This window comes from Limulus polyphemus, unplaced genomic scaffold (genome assembly GCF_000517525.1).
Source record: "Limulus polyphemus unplaced genomic scaffold, Limulus_polyphemus-2.1.2 Scaffold1752, whole genome shotgun sequence".
NCBI lineage: Eukaryota > Metazoa > Arthropoda > Merostomata > Xiphosura > Limulidae > Limulus > Limulus polyphemus.
The window spans coordinates 83157-97455 of record NW_013667362.1 but is presented as its reverse complement, the minus strand read 5'-3'; the positions used below and the strand labels follow the sequence as shown (position 1 = coordinate 97455).

Here is a 14299-nt window from a genome sequence, read left to right as displayed (position 1 = left end):
GTATTTACCTTCCACTCACATAAATAGCTATCTTTTTCAGTGCTGCCCTCTATATGCAATTTTTTTGCACATGCCACAAGCCTTAAAGCTCCCACCCATTTGGAAATGACTGATTCCCATGCATCTTGCATGCAAAACATCATGTAACAATCCTCCACCAATAAGAGTGTGACATATTATTTTGATGCATGTGATTCCCTCTATTCAATTCTACTAAACTATCACCTCGAGTTTTGGAAGAAAATGGAAGCACCAGTTTTCAGTGGGGAGGAAGGGTGGGAAATGTGATAAGATGTAAGTACCTATCGGAAATAAATTTACATTTACATTTAAGGATAGGCAAGTTATAACTTTCGATTTGGTACATTACCTCTTCTCACATAAATAGGTAGAATCCCACATTGAACAGGTGGAGGAACTGGTGAAAGGCATCTGAAGGACACTCCTAAAGAAGAGATCTTTGGAGTCTAAGATCATCTAAGATATACAATTTGCCTAGTGTGGAAAAAGGTGTCACAGATAGGGAGTAGCACCACCAATAGGGAGAGAACTATGGTTGGATAGGGATTCAAACCACACGATACATGAATCTCAATAGCATAATACATAAATGTGGGTGAGGGTAAAAGGATGTTCCTTCAGGTGTAGTGTGGCTAGGCCACGATGGACTGTATGTGGCAAGTCAACTACATCCAGGCCACTGGTAACCAACATCCATGCAGGGGTAAAATGAGGATTATACCACTGGCAAGTTGCCTACAATCCAAAATACAGGCCACCGGGAATAAACATCCATCTGGAGTAGGAAAGAAGATCATACCATTTTCACCTCAAGCTCATGAGACCAGAGGGAATCTCATACCCCTGACCTATGAACAAGACACATGATAGCAATGTGAGAAATTGATCGATTGATCCAGGAACCCGACATTCGGCATCGAAAAGATGTCTTCGTAATTTCAACCATCTCACCCAAAATCAAAATGACAGGATCCACCCCAAGTGCAGTAACATCCTTGGAATAATAAGAACTTTCAGGGATAGCTGAAGAGAAAGAACCATATTAATCTGCAAGTACCTCCACCGTGATCCACAACATGAATGAAGTAACAAGAGTATAATTAAGTGAGGAAATATAGACATCTGTAATACATGTGTTAGGACTTATGTTGATTGGTTCAACTCTAAATACAAAACCCAGCCACTGGGAACTGACATCCATGTGGGGATAGGATGAAAGATTCCAATTGAAAGGGTGAACTGCAATTTTGCCAGCTCCCTCTCAAGATATATAAAATGGAGATCAACTCGTCATCTGTAACAGCAGAACACCATTGCCCTACTCTCAACTGAATGGTTTATATATTTTTTCTCATTATCTCATTCAGGATGATGTCTCCATGGTCCACCACACAGGCAGCTTGGAACTCCACTATAAGAAAAGGGAGGAGAAAGCATGATGGAGAGTCCAGAGGAATCGCAACACCTGAGACAGTGCAATGGGTGACCACAAAACCCTATTTTGAAAAGCAGACTATATCGATTTATTCAATACAAGGCATGGCAGGGATGGGCAGTTACCCCCTTCTGCTTTACCCATGTAGTCCATGGGTGAGTAGTCAGGGATGGGCAAACTAATAAAGTAAACATATTGTGAGGATAAACATTAAAGTGATCTTGTGGAACATCCAATCTCAGCAGTGTGTGTTTAGTGGCCATGGAATTATAATTGACTAGTTTAAGTATATCTGGACAGGCACCACTCACCACAGAGTGGGATCCAAGAAGAAAAAGAGGGACATGGGAGAAGTTAGTGCACACCCTGGCTCAAGGGTTTCACATAAACCAAGTTTATATGAAGAAGAATAAAAGACAAATAATAACGAAAATGAAATAACCCATGTATGAGATGTGATGTATCGAGGAAAAACAATAGTTAAACAAATGATTGATATACTAGTAAGATGAATTACAGGTAATCCTAAAATAACAAAGTACCCTGGTATCATTGGTATAGGAGAAAAGATACAACTAAGCCTAATTTCTAATCTGAACTGACCTATAGAGCTCAAATAACTACAGATAATAATATTAAAAATAAAATTATTCAAAAATCATAACAAATCATCTTTCCAAAGTCAGCAGACTATATGTACAAATGTGTGGGCCCACAAACTCGAGGTGAGATCCAACAAAGGTCAGCTCATTGGATGATCCATCTCCCAATGAAGTAAAGCTGAATATCTTCCCGCGGAGTACCACTATCTGAAACCTGTTTAAATGTGCTGATAGAACATATAACCTCCAAAGTGGTAACGTATAATTCATAATGCAAAATTAATAACCGAATATAACTGTGTTGGCAGAAAGAAATAAAAAGTTTCTGTAATGAAGTAATAAGTTACATAACTGAGTAGAAATATAAAATAATTCCACTTCAGAATAACTCAACAAGTTACGAATGTCACTATTGTATAATAGAGAGTAAACTTGTTAAGAGAAGTTAATACAAAGATATGGAAAAAAATTAAAATAAGACACTTGAAGAGTACTGCCAAATGAGAAGTGATAGTTCGGTAGAATTGAATAGGAGTGACATGCGTCAAAAGAGTATGTCACACTCTTATTCGTGGAAGGCTGTCGCATGATGATTTGCATGTGAGATGCATTCGAATCAGTCAATTCCAGATGGGTGGAGCTTCAAGGCTTGTGGCACTGAAAGAGAATAGCTATTTATGTGAGCGAAGGTAATGTACCGTATCGAAAATTATTTCACAATGTTGAGGCGACGTGGTAAAAACAAGCAATGTGACATAATAATAATCACAATACAGGTAAACTGAAAACTGACATCATTAATACAAACAAAATCAAGCCTAGGTTTTTAAAATTAATTTATTCTTGAAACAAAATCTTGAAATGAGGTTCTACTTGCTGATATCATGAAAAGAAGTCACAAAAGACAAAACTTTAAATTGACAAAAACAAATTAAGAAATTTATTTCCTCAGTAAAAATTAGGAAATTGTATATTTTTCATTTCAAAGTATAACAGAAGTTAATGGTCTCTCACTGTTATAATTAAACACAAACTATTATTACATTCAATAAAAAATACAATTACCAAATGTTAATTCTTTTGCACATTGTAAAGTACAGGTAAAAAATCTGTCTTTGCTGCCTAATACACATACAAATGATTCAATTCTGTAGATAAATGCTCTTACTTTCAGGTAACAGTATAAAAAAAACATGGAATTATTTTTGTTGGTACCTCAATTAAACAGTTACTTCTAGGTAATGTGCATATTTATAACTTATCAAAATATAATTCACAAAAATATTTTTTGTGCAATATAGCCCTGTTCAAGTAAGAAATTCACAGAAAACATCTTTTTCCATCATATTTTCATAATGCACGCAACAGAGGATTAAGTATGTAATTAACATCTCTATGTTGTTGCCTACTGTTAACAAAACATATTGAGTTTATATTGTAGTTTAGAAAGTAATATTAATACAAAAATGAAATATATAATAATAATCCCCTGTGACCAAAACATGTAGTTGAAATTCATAATAAAGAATTTCTGAAAAACATTTAATAATTTTCTATTAATTATTAAAATATTTGAAAAAATAAAGACATTTGTACATATATTTTTTTAAACCCTAACTTCATAATATTCATGAAATAATTAATTTCTTAGCATTGAATTTCAAACTATATGTGAAATAACTTCCTTTTTCTGTGGGTATTCTCTGTAAATGTTATATAGCAAAAACAGCAAATACATGTAAATACAAAATAAAGCAAAATTATTTAACACATATACTTCTATGGCATTTTCAGTTTTATTTCACACTGTAAAGCTACTTGGAATTAATTAAACGTTAAATATGTGTCAGAATTTAAAAATCTGATATTCACCAATTGTCAGAATTTAAAGGCTTTTAGTTAGATTTCTTAATAGTATAAATAAATACTATGTTGTTGGGCTTAAGATTCTTTTACAATAGGTGTCTGTAACTTGTTAGCGATAAACTCAACTATAAATGAACAGCACGCAATTTACTTGTTTTCAAAATAATATACATATATATATATATATATATATATATATATTTGGAACAAGTTAAACATATGTACAACAAATTCTTCCTACTGTAGAGATTATAGGCTTATCACAAGCACTATATATGTAGTTCTCTTCTTCTTGTCAAAAGTCCACATAGGCCTATTCAATTATTTTAGAATTTCAGTTCACAAGCCAAGCTATCTTCTCTATTACTATCGCTCTAGTATTCTGTGTGTGATTCACTGACAATTGTGGCGCGAGTTACCGTAATCCTTTGGTCTTCTTTCTTCTAAAGATCCTCTGTTCCTTTTGTCAAAGTGCACTCTGGCTGATTCAATTACTTTAGAACCATACTTTGATGGAATAAATTATTTTTCTTATCTCCTTTTCTACTGTTTGTCTTACTCTAACATATTAAACATTAGGCCTATAACTTCTACAGTAGTTAACTTCATGCCAAACTTTTCTTGCCTGTAACTTTTCTCTCTTTTCTGCTAATATCAGTCTGTCTGTCTTCTATATTTTCGATGTCAATGTATTGCACACGATGTTCAATAGTCTCAACATTAATGAATTATTAAGAAAACCTCCTACAATCGTCTGCCTTTTACTCTTATTATAACAAAAACTAATGAATAATAAAATATTCACTCACAAAAACAAATCAATCAACAACATCTAAACTAAACAGTTTTTTATATCATGACTATATAAATGATCAAAACAGTTTATTATATGGAAGAATTGAGAAAGCTTACAAACCTTTTCTCCACTTGGGAGTATGACTTGAAAGACTTCATCCCAAAGGAGAATGCCTGTGGTATCTCTTTCTGAACCACCTCGCCATGAGAAACCTGTAAGAGGAGTTTCATCATCTCCCATCCAATCTGGTGATCCCTGTAATTTTATAAAACACATGCTGTACAAATCTGAATACTTTTAAAATACATAACTCCAATGTATCAAGTCAGCCAATGAAAATTTAATCTTTAAATATCTAACTATTTTCTTTATGAATGTGTAAACAACTTGGCCACCTTTGGTTCAATTAATCCTGAATAACAGACAAAATTATAAAACACTGCACACTCATTATGATGCTACTTGATCTAAAAGAGTACAATCATGAGGTGAACATAGCAGACAATACTTTATGTTTGTGTGCACAAGCATATGAAAAACAATCTTTTTAAATGAATTTACCAAATCAATAATATTTCATACTTCTTTTACTGCTATAATTAAACTTTTAAAATAAATTTTAATAATTGACACATTCTAATAGAACATTACTATTTTCATCTTAGTACATTTATACTTCTCAATTAACAAATGTTCTTGTAGTCAAAAATGACATCAATTTACCATAGGCATACATACACTAGCTGAAAAAATATTTAGGTAAAAATATGTCGCAATGAAATCATAGTTCTCTCTAAAAACAAAACTTCAATGGCAATATTCATTGTATAGTTTTTAAAGACAATGTATAATATTTCAGATAAATCACTAGATCATAATTTCCTTCATCAATTTCACATATGAAAGTTATGTACAATAAAACTTAATTACAAACTGATGTAAACAGATCAGGATAATAAAAAATCTGTCTTCAATATGGATTAACCCCAAGAACTTTGGCTCTCATTAGTTTTCTGAGGTTGAAGCTCAGTCAACTGAGTTAATAGCAGGACTATATGTAAGCAGACAATTCTCCACCCTTACCACTGTAATAATATAGTATAAAACTACTTAAATTATCAGGTGAGTACTATAACAAAACTAACCTGCTAAAAGAAGTTAAGGCATTACATACAACCTCCAATTACAAGCATGCAAAACATTTACATTATCAGTCGTTGACATATTTTAACATTATATATAGACCGTTAATTTTCAAAGAAAATAGTGCAAAAATGTATTGTTAGAAATTCACTTCCATAGTTTTTCATCAAAGCAAATTTTGTAGAGAAAAAAATTCCATCATGATAAGTGTTGTGCAAGGATTGATCTAGGACATACACTGTTATAAAATTCAAATCATTAATTTTGTTATTTGTACATTTATTTATTCTTTTGTAAGCATCTAATCTTGCAGTGTTATTTTACATGAATATCAACATTCATTTTAAATAGCCACTGTTTAATTTTCATTGGCTATTATTTCTAAATACTCTAAGGAAAGTGTGCAATATTTACTGTTTGTACAGCACCTAATTAACAGCTGATAAGTCTCAAAATAAGCAGAAAACTACATTTCTCATGGCAAGAAACATTTCATATGTAATAAGCACACAAACACACGGGTACTTTAAATCTCATGTCAATTACCTAGTAATTTCCTGGAGTGTTGAAACATTTCTTTTTATATAAGTAGTTATGTTTTTGGTTTGTTTGTTTTTTAATATGGTGTTCAAATATGCTGAAATATCAAACCTCTCCATTGTTATTTATCAGTAATGAAATTTGAATTTTAACTAGCTTAATGTTAAGTCAGAATAAAAGTAAAACAATGCAAATAAGTTAACCCCTCAAAGAAATCATAATTACTTCAGATGTAGTAGTCACTCTAGTGAAGCTAATGTCAATGATTTTTTTTCACAAACAGTATCTCTGCTAATCTTCAAAGATACCATGAAACAGAATCATAGTAAAAACTACACAAAACTGACAATTAGTTTAGAGTCAGATATCTTCTTACAATTAAGTTTTCCAAGAAACTGTTGAGAAATATTTATAAATGACAATAGGCTATAGTATTATAAATGTTTACATCTTTCTAAACTATCTATTTCTGATAGATAATTCCACACACAGAATATCTATATCACTCATGTTTGTTTATGAAACTTGCATGCCACTAGCCTTGAGCAAACTCTCACTTAAAATTCACATGACTAACATGAACTGCACTAGTGCATAATGAAGTCATCATGTAACAACAGCCCTCCACCAAAGGGAGGGTGACACAACCTCCGTTTGCAGTAACTCCCCTTGCACTTGAAATAATATCATTCTTTGATTAGGCAAGAAGAAAGCACATCACAAGTGGGAAGGTTGGGTAGGAAGGTATGAAGAGGTATCTATCAGAAATACATTTTCAGATTAGGAAAAACGTTAACTTCTGATACAACACCTCACCTCCTCACACAGAATAGCTAGAATCCGATATTGAATTGGTGAAGGAGTCAGTGCAAATTTATAAACCTAAATGAGCTCCCTTCAGAAATCATCTGAGGGAGAAAGCCCATGGAGTGTGATATCCGTGGGAGACTGCATCTTATCTAAACCAAGGTATACTCTTCACCTGTATGGTAAAGGGGGAGAAGCAAATAAGACTCAAGTGTCTCAGGGATGAGCAGAATGAGAACATGGCTATCTGTCAGTGAGACAACATGTGTAGTGCAATTGGGACATGATCAGAAATGCTGAGTGTGCCCATCTCTACTGAACTGGACAGACTGAGGTTACAGAAGAGGACACATCAGCTGTTTGAGGGACAGCCTGTACTACACCAACAGTGCCACCAATGCCATACTTCTCACCATAATGTACTGAGCCCAATGGAACTCTCCAATGTCCACCAACCCAGCAGCTTAAAACTGGTGAGTTGCAAGGGTCTCCCATGCTCCACTTGAAGAGTGGGAAGGGGGGGGGGGGTTTACATTGAGGACACCCAGAAAAGTGCCTGGATCCCTATCAGCCTCATGCTGGAAAGGTCTTTTACTAGATACAGTAAAACTGGTGACTGCAAAACCCTATATTTAAAAGCTGGCAAGTGCAAGGCAAAGAAGTGAGCAGTCACTTCCATGTTAGTCGAACAATTAAGTAATAATTCATACCACAAGGATACCTCCAGTGGACATGCAGAACACCTCATCTTGACAGTAGGCATTGGTAGAGCCAGGGCAGATGGGTTAAATGCTTTTTGTTACCACCTGGTTGGCTCATGTTAGATGGAAATGGGGGATAAAAAGAAAATTTACTTACCCAGTTCAAAGACAGTGAGCTGAATGAGTTGATGCAGGTCTAACAAGCACAGAGGTGAGAGATAGAAGGACGGAAGTTAGGAGAGAAAGAACAGCCACCTTTCCAGCAGATAAAGTCTTAGGAATAAAGGACCAGTCTAAGTAGAGAAGCAAATAAGTGTGGTGAAATAGTGTGTGAGAAGTGTTAATGGCATGGCACAGATGTTTCAACAACAACAACCATAATGAGAAGGAAGGAAGTTTTAATAAAAAGATGATATAAGGAGTGTGTAGCTAACAGCTCAAACAGGATATGCGAGAGCATGCAAAAATACATGAAGGTTTCATTCAGGCATAGGAACCAGGTGAAGCAGTTGGTAAAGAAGGAAGGATCAAAACAGAGTAGAGAGGGCAGGGGAAGAAAACACACTGCCATAACCAGAATGCAAAATGTCGTGGGCAATGTCACCTAATAACCAGAGATGGTTATAACTGACAAACCATGATCGAACTACCAAGTGAAAAAAAAGACTGAAAGGAGGGATACAGTAAGACAGCCAGGAGAAAGGGAGTGGACAATGGATCAATGATGAAAAACCCACAAAATCCGCTGACAGACAGATAAAGTGGAAGAATAATTGGAATAGGATAGGTAGAAGGCTACATGCTCAGAAAGACCAACCCAAGTGGGATGGACTGGACAAGTCCCATATGTGAATATTAAGGGATGATATCCCTAGATGTAAAAGGGACATGTGAGGTTGGAGCAACAGGTAAGGGACACAGAGCAGAGAATGGGGGAAGAGGTCTGGACACCAATCAAAAAAGCAGAAGAAACCAGAGTTGAGCTGGCCAATGAGGAACCACCAAGAGGACAAAACAAGGAGTGTCTTGTAACATGGAAAGGATGCAAGAGAGAAGATAAAGAGGAGGATAAACATATATTAAAAGGTGAAACCAGTCCTGGCTGAGAGTATCAAGAGCCAGAGCCAAAGGATGAGAAACTGAAGACCAGAATAGGGGAAGCTCGGAGTTGAGAGGTATGACAAACTCATTTATGAGAGGTGCCCAACTGAGATCAAACCCAACAAAAGACCTTGGCAGAACACAATCTGGTTCAGAGAGTTGATTCTCCACCAGGTTCAGAGCTTCTGGCACATGACATCTGATTAGATAAACTTGATGGAAATAAGTCAGAAGAGGAGATCTAGGGCCCTGAAAGCAGAGAGTCCTGGAACAGATGCCTCCTTGACTGTGGAATTGTCAGAGTGGATCATGACCTACAAGGAGTTCAAGCATGTTGATTTGGAGCAAACACTTTTCCTGTGCCCAAATGCTAGAAGTCATGCTGTCATTCAGACACACATCAACCTGAGAGGGAAGCATTTGTGAATAGATGGATATCCAAATGGGGTGTCCACTGTGGTATTGGCATGGTCAAGCCACCAAGAAAAGTCCTCAAGAAGAGGAGAAGAACAGTTGACTATCAAGGATAATGGATCCCAAAAGAGGTTCCAGTGGTTGTGCAAAGTCTACTGGAGGAGGGACATGTGTGCACAACACAAGAGAATGAAGGGTTCCAGTAAAGTCAGCATCCCCAAAAGGAAAAGAACCTCCTGTGCACTGTGAAAGTACGATACATAAATTTTGGTGACTAGACATTTCATAGCTCACAGGCACAGAGAAGACGACTGAGTACAACTGAGATGAGGGTTGAACTCCCTTGCAGATGTATTAAATATTGTGTAGACATGAGAAATAACTCGGAAAGCTGACCAGCTTCTTGCAGAAGAATGACTCCTCACAAGATAAGGATAGGATATGCTAATTGTCCATTTAGATAAAGAATCTCAGCCCCAGACCATGAATTACCCAATGGAAGACATAAGGAGTTGATACTATGCCAAAGAGAAGCACACAGAACTCAGATACTCGATTTCAACAGATGAAGCACAGAAAAAGTCTGAAGGATGAGGTAATCAGGATATGAAAAAATGTGTATGACACCTTGACCTTGATCATTCACAGTCTTTTCCACCCAAAAATAAAAGAAATTCTCCATTTGGAACCATGGCATGTCCAGAAACTGGTTGAGAGAAGATAGAATGGCAAGGGAATTCCAGTTCCTGCTCTTCTTGGGGACCACAAAGAAGTAAAATTAAAACCCCAGAGTAGGGGAGTATACCTTCTCAATTACATTTTTGGCGGAAATATCCTAGACCACATTCTCGAGACATTGAAGATAAACCAGGTCTGAAGGAAGAGGAAAGAGTGGAAAGACAGACCAAAGGTAAGAACATGAAGATAAGGAGGAGGTAGGTAGACAGTAAAGAGATGTACATTCCAACCCAACAGCAGAGGAACCAAGTAAGAAGGAAAAGAAAAGTTACAGGCCAAGGACGGGGCATGCTTCATCAGAAAACCCCTCTGGAGTGGAATAAAGTGCTTCAGACACAAGTCAGATGAATTAGAGGTTATGGAGAAGTGTGGTAAAAAAATACATTAATGTGAAAACAGGACACTACAGAACAAAATAGAAGACAAGAGTTCTGCTCCCCAAACAGATAAAAGAAATTTGAAAGATTGGAAATTGAGAAAGAGGAAGGAAACATGGCTGTAAACTAGGACAGAGGAGTCAACAATGTGAGGAGGACAAGGCAAATGCATAGTTGTTCAGAAAAGGAATCAGCATGAACCCTAATGTCAGGTGAAAGAGAAAAGATAATATAATCCAAAGCATTGGTTTCAAAGAGTAAAGAATGGGAAGAGTCAAAAGACACAAGCAAAACAGAAAGAAATGAGCATACCTGAGAAATCATATCCAAAGAAAGATTGTAAGGTTGAGGATTGTCCTTGACCAGTAAGGTGGTACCCAAAGCAAATCTAATGGACAAGAAGAGCTGATGAAATTTGTTGTCATCGTAGTCATTCTCAAACTGAAGTGAAAGAACATCAGCCACATAGACAGTAGGAGGAGGCCCAGCATGCCTCAGGGAACCCACAACATTCTGTACAATGACTGTAACAACCACAACAGTAAAAACAGGTCCTATGTTTGTAGCATCTTCACTCACACAGGACAAAGTAAAAGTCACTGTCACTTGAGAATTCCTTGTGATAAATAATGCTTTTGAAACAAAAGCTAAGTTAAAATAAAAACATAAGTTTTGTTAGTGATTGCAAATCTCAATAAATTGAACAAAAGCAAGAAAAAGTTTCATGACCTTTCAAGACAATGCAGAGTGACATTATTTTGAGTGCAAGTGTTTAAGGGCAGTTAGTGCATGTGGAAGTTGTGTCAGCCTCCTATTGGTGGAGGACTATGGTTGCTTGATGATGTCATCATGCACTAGTGCAGTTCATATTAACCACATGAATTTTAGGTGGGAGTTAGCTCAAGGATAGTGGAACAAAAATTTCATGGATATATGCATCAGGTATATAGGTAATGTGTGTGTCTGGAGGTGAGGTATCACATCAGAATAAGTATTTTGTAACCTTTGTAATCTGGCAAGTCAGTGGATATAATTTATGTATTTCTGAAAGTTATTTATTTGAGATCTTGTAGGGTGTGAGTTTCAAAAACTGAATTTAAGTTTATGTATTAATCCACTTACTGTTTTCAGTTTGTAAAGTTATTCAGTGCCCTTTCAATCTAGTGTTTCTAGAATCCTTGGTACAGACTCCTTAGCAGTCTTCATTTAGCAGCAACTACATTGTTGTGTTATTCAAATTCCCCTTATTACCAAGTAAGACTTGGTATCTTTCTGCAGATCTTTGATGCCTTGAGTTTCAGTTTTAGATTAATCTGACTTGGAGATTTTGGCTTTTTTCAAGTATTTGTTTTGTGGTTGACCTGAATCTCTTGAGCTGCAATATGTTATTCAGGTAACATGCAATTTCTAAAACTATTGTTGTTTCCTACTTTTAAATGTGTGCATGACATGTGTGTTTAATTAGGCTGTTAATCATTAATAAATAGGGTCAAAAGCTACTTCAAATAATAACAATAAAAATGCGTGAAAGACGTCAACATGGGATAAATTCATTTTCATTAATGTATTTTTTCATTTTGTTTACACTTAGTGCAGTTAGGTGTACACTTAATATTCAGTATCAACATTTATTCTTAACTTTCTCGATACATAATTAGCAAACTTGTAGGTTATCAAATGCTCTTGAAGAAGTTGTAATAGTGAAATACTGAACTAATAAATATGCATTATTATATTATTTACATTAATAGAATTATCATTATTTAGTCATACAGGATGGCAAGTACCTCAGCTTTCATATATCGAAGGCAGAAATCCAATAGGAACGATTTTCCTTTCCGAAAAGCACCAGCAACAGCAACCACAACAACATGCTTGTCACGAATGTGTTCTTGCAGTAGTATAGATTCTAAAGACTTTTCATCAAGTTCAAATAAATGATCTTCACCAGACACCACTATCTGGACTGGTCTGCCTTTCATTTTCTCTCTGTTTCTAACCTGCAATTTCGAAATGTTACAAACAAAACCATCAAACTGACAATTTAATACTTAACTTCTTAGAACTGTTATATCTTATAAAAAAAAAAATGCAACAGTTCTATTCCATAAAAGAATGCTTTTCATTGCAAATTATGGCTTTGGCATTATTTTAGCTAGAGCCAACAGTAAGTTTAATCACAACTGTTTCGCAGAGTTATATTAAAATTTTAATTAAGATACTTTTCTATCAATGTATGTTAATAGATCAATAAACTTGACCTCAAAATTGAGTTTATAATTCATATTTTGAATATGTAAGGGCACTATGACTTCTCTTTCACAGGGTTTTTTTTTTCATCTTTGCTTATAAAGGCTTTAGATTGTTGAATACAATACTATACGTATTAACAACGACCAAACAATAAATTACACCTACTTATCTTCATGCTTTACTGAGATACCATACACTGAGACACCTCTTATCCTCTGTTTTTCAAGAAAGGTATACAATTCACTCTGACATTACTATTGAACATGTTTATAAAACAAAGAAAGAGCAATTCCTACATAAATCATACGATCATCTGTTTTATCTTAGAAGTAAAAGCTAATACTTTGCCAAAAGAGCTTGATGTGTTTGGATTGAAGATATTGCTTGGAAAAGTAATTAAATTTTTTAACCTATTTATAGGTTAATTACAAAACTAAATATATTATGTTAGTTTTTTGTTCATTCTAATTAATTTAGTGTATTTGTTGTGTTACAAAATGTGTATTTGAAAACAACATGAATTATTTTTGAAAAACCAACAAAGTGGGGAAAAAAAAGGCTTATCGAACCACACATCCAAATGAAAAAAAAGGCCTCCAGGCTAAATAAGTAAGAGAAACATTTCTTGGGTTTTGTGTATTTTTTATTTATGATCATATATATTTTTAATGTAAAAATTAGAAACTTGTTACGTTAAATGACAAAAATTAATTAGAAAAAACTTTCTCCTTGAGCAATGGACATGGGACAGGCAGTGCATGATTCAAGTTGATAACTCAATATTCCATTTCCTGTAACTTACATTAAGCCTCTAACAGGTGAGTTACTGCTTTGTTACACTAGTTAGACATGGTTCAAAGAGTAATAAAACGAAATTAAATTAAAACAGATGTAAACTGTTACGAGCTTGAGGCTCTTTGAAATAAATATTTGTAACTATCTTTTGCAATCTGCAATTATTCTACAAAAAAATAAAAGTTTGTTTTTTACTTCATATCTTTAAAGTTTCGGTACTCTTGATTCTGCTACAGTTAGTGTTAAGATGGAGAACATAATACAAAATTCTTACCAAAAGAAAAAAAAAAACTTAATCAAATAAAACATGAAACTGAGATGAAAAGAAATATTTTTATTCTTAACATGAAAATTATCTTTTATTCAGACTGACTCAATAAATGTTTCATAAATTCAAAGACAAATGTGCTTTTTTTTTGCATACAACAAACTTGTAATGTTTACTAAAAGCTTCCAAGTTTTGTGAAGATACTTTAGTTCGTATTTTTCAACTTTTCATTTTACCCATTGCTGATTTTACTACAGTTAGTGTTATGGTATAGAAAATAATATATTGTTACGTATCTGCTCATTTGTTAATTTCCAGTATAAATTCTTTCCGAGGAACTTCAGCAATACAATTCCTTTCTTAATTAAAACTAGTTTATTCTTTCTTGATACAACTTTTCAGTACACAGAATTTCCACAGTCACTTTAAACTTAACAACCTT

The 14299-nt window shown here is 34.7% G+C and overlaps 1 protein-coding gene across 4 annotated transcripts in view; it reads right to left on the bottom strand.

Moving 5' to 3' along the window:
* The window catches only part of LOC106464827 (atlastin-2-like), a 78599-nt gene that overhangs the window by 45966 nt on the left and 18334 nt on the right, over positions 1–14299 (bottom strand). For all 4 annotated transcript variants that reach the window (XM_022392624.1, XM_013924983.2, XM_022392625.1 and 1 more), the window contains exons 2-3: positions 12329–12541; positions 4841–4975 (exon numbers count right to left, since the gene is read on the bottom strand). In XM_022392624.1, coding sequence (XP_022248332.1) covers positions 4841–4975; positions 12329–12523 — 330 coding nt within the window. In that variant the 5' untranslated portion in view covers positions 12524–12541. The remainder of the gene's footprint in view (positions 1–4840; positions 4976–12328; positions 12542–14299) is intronic.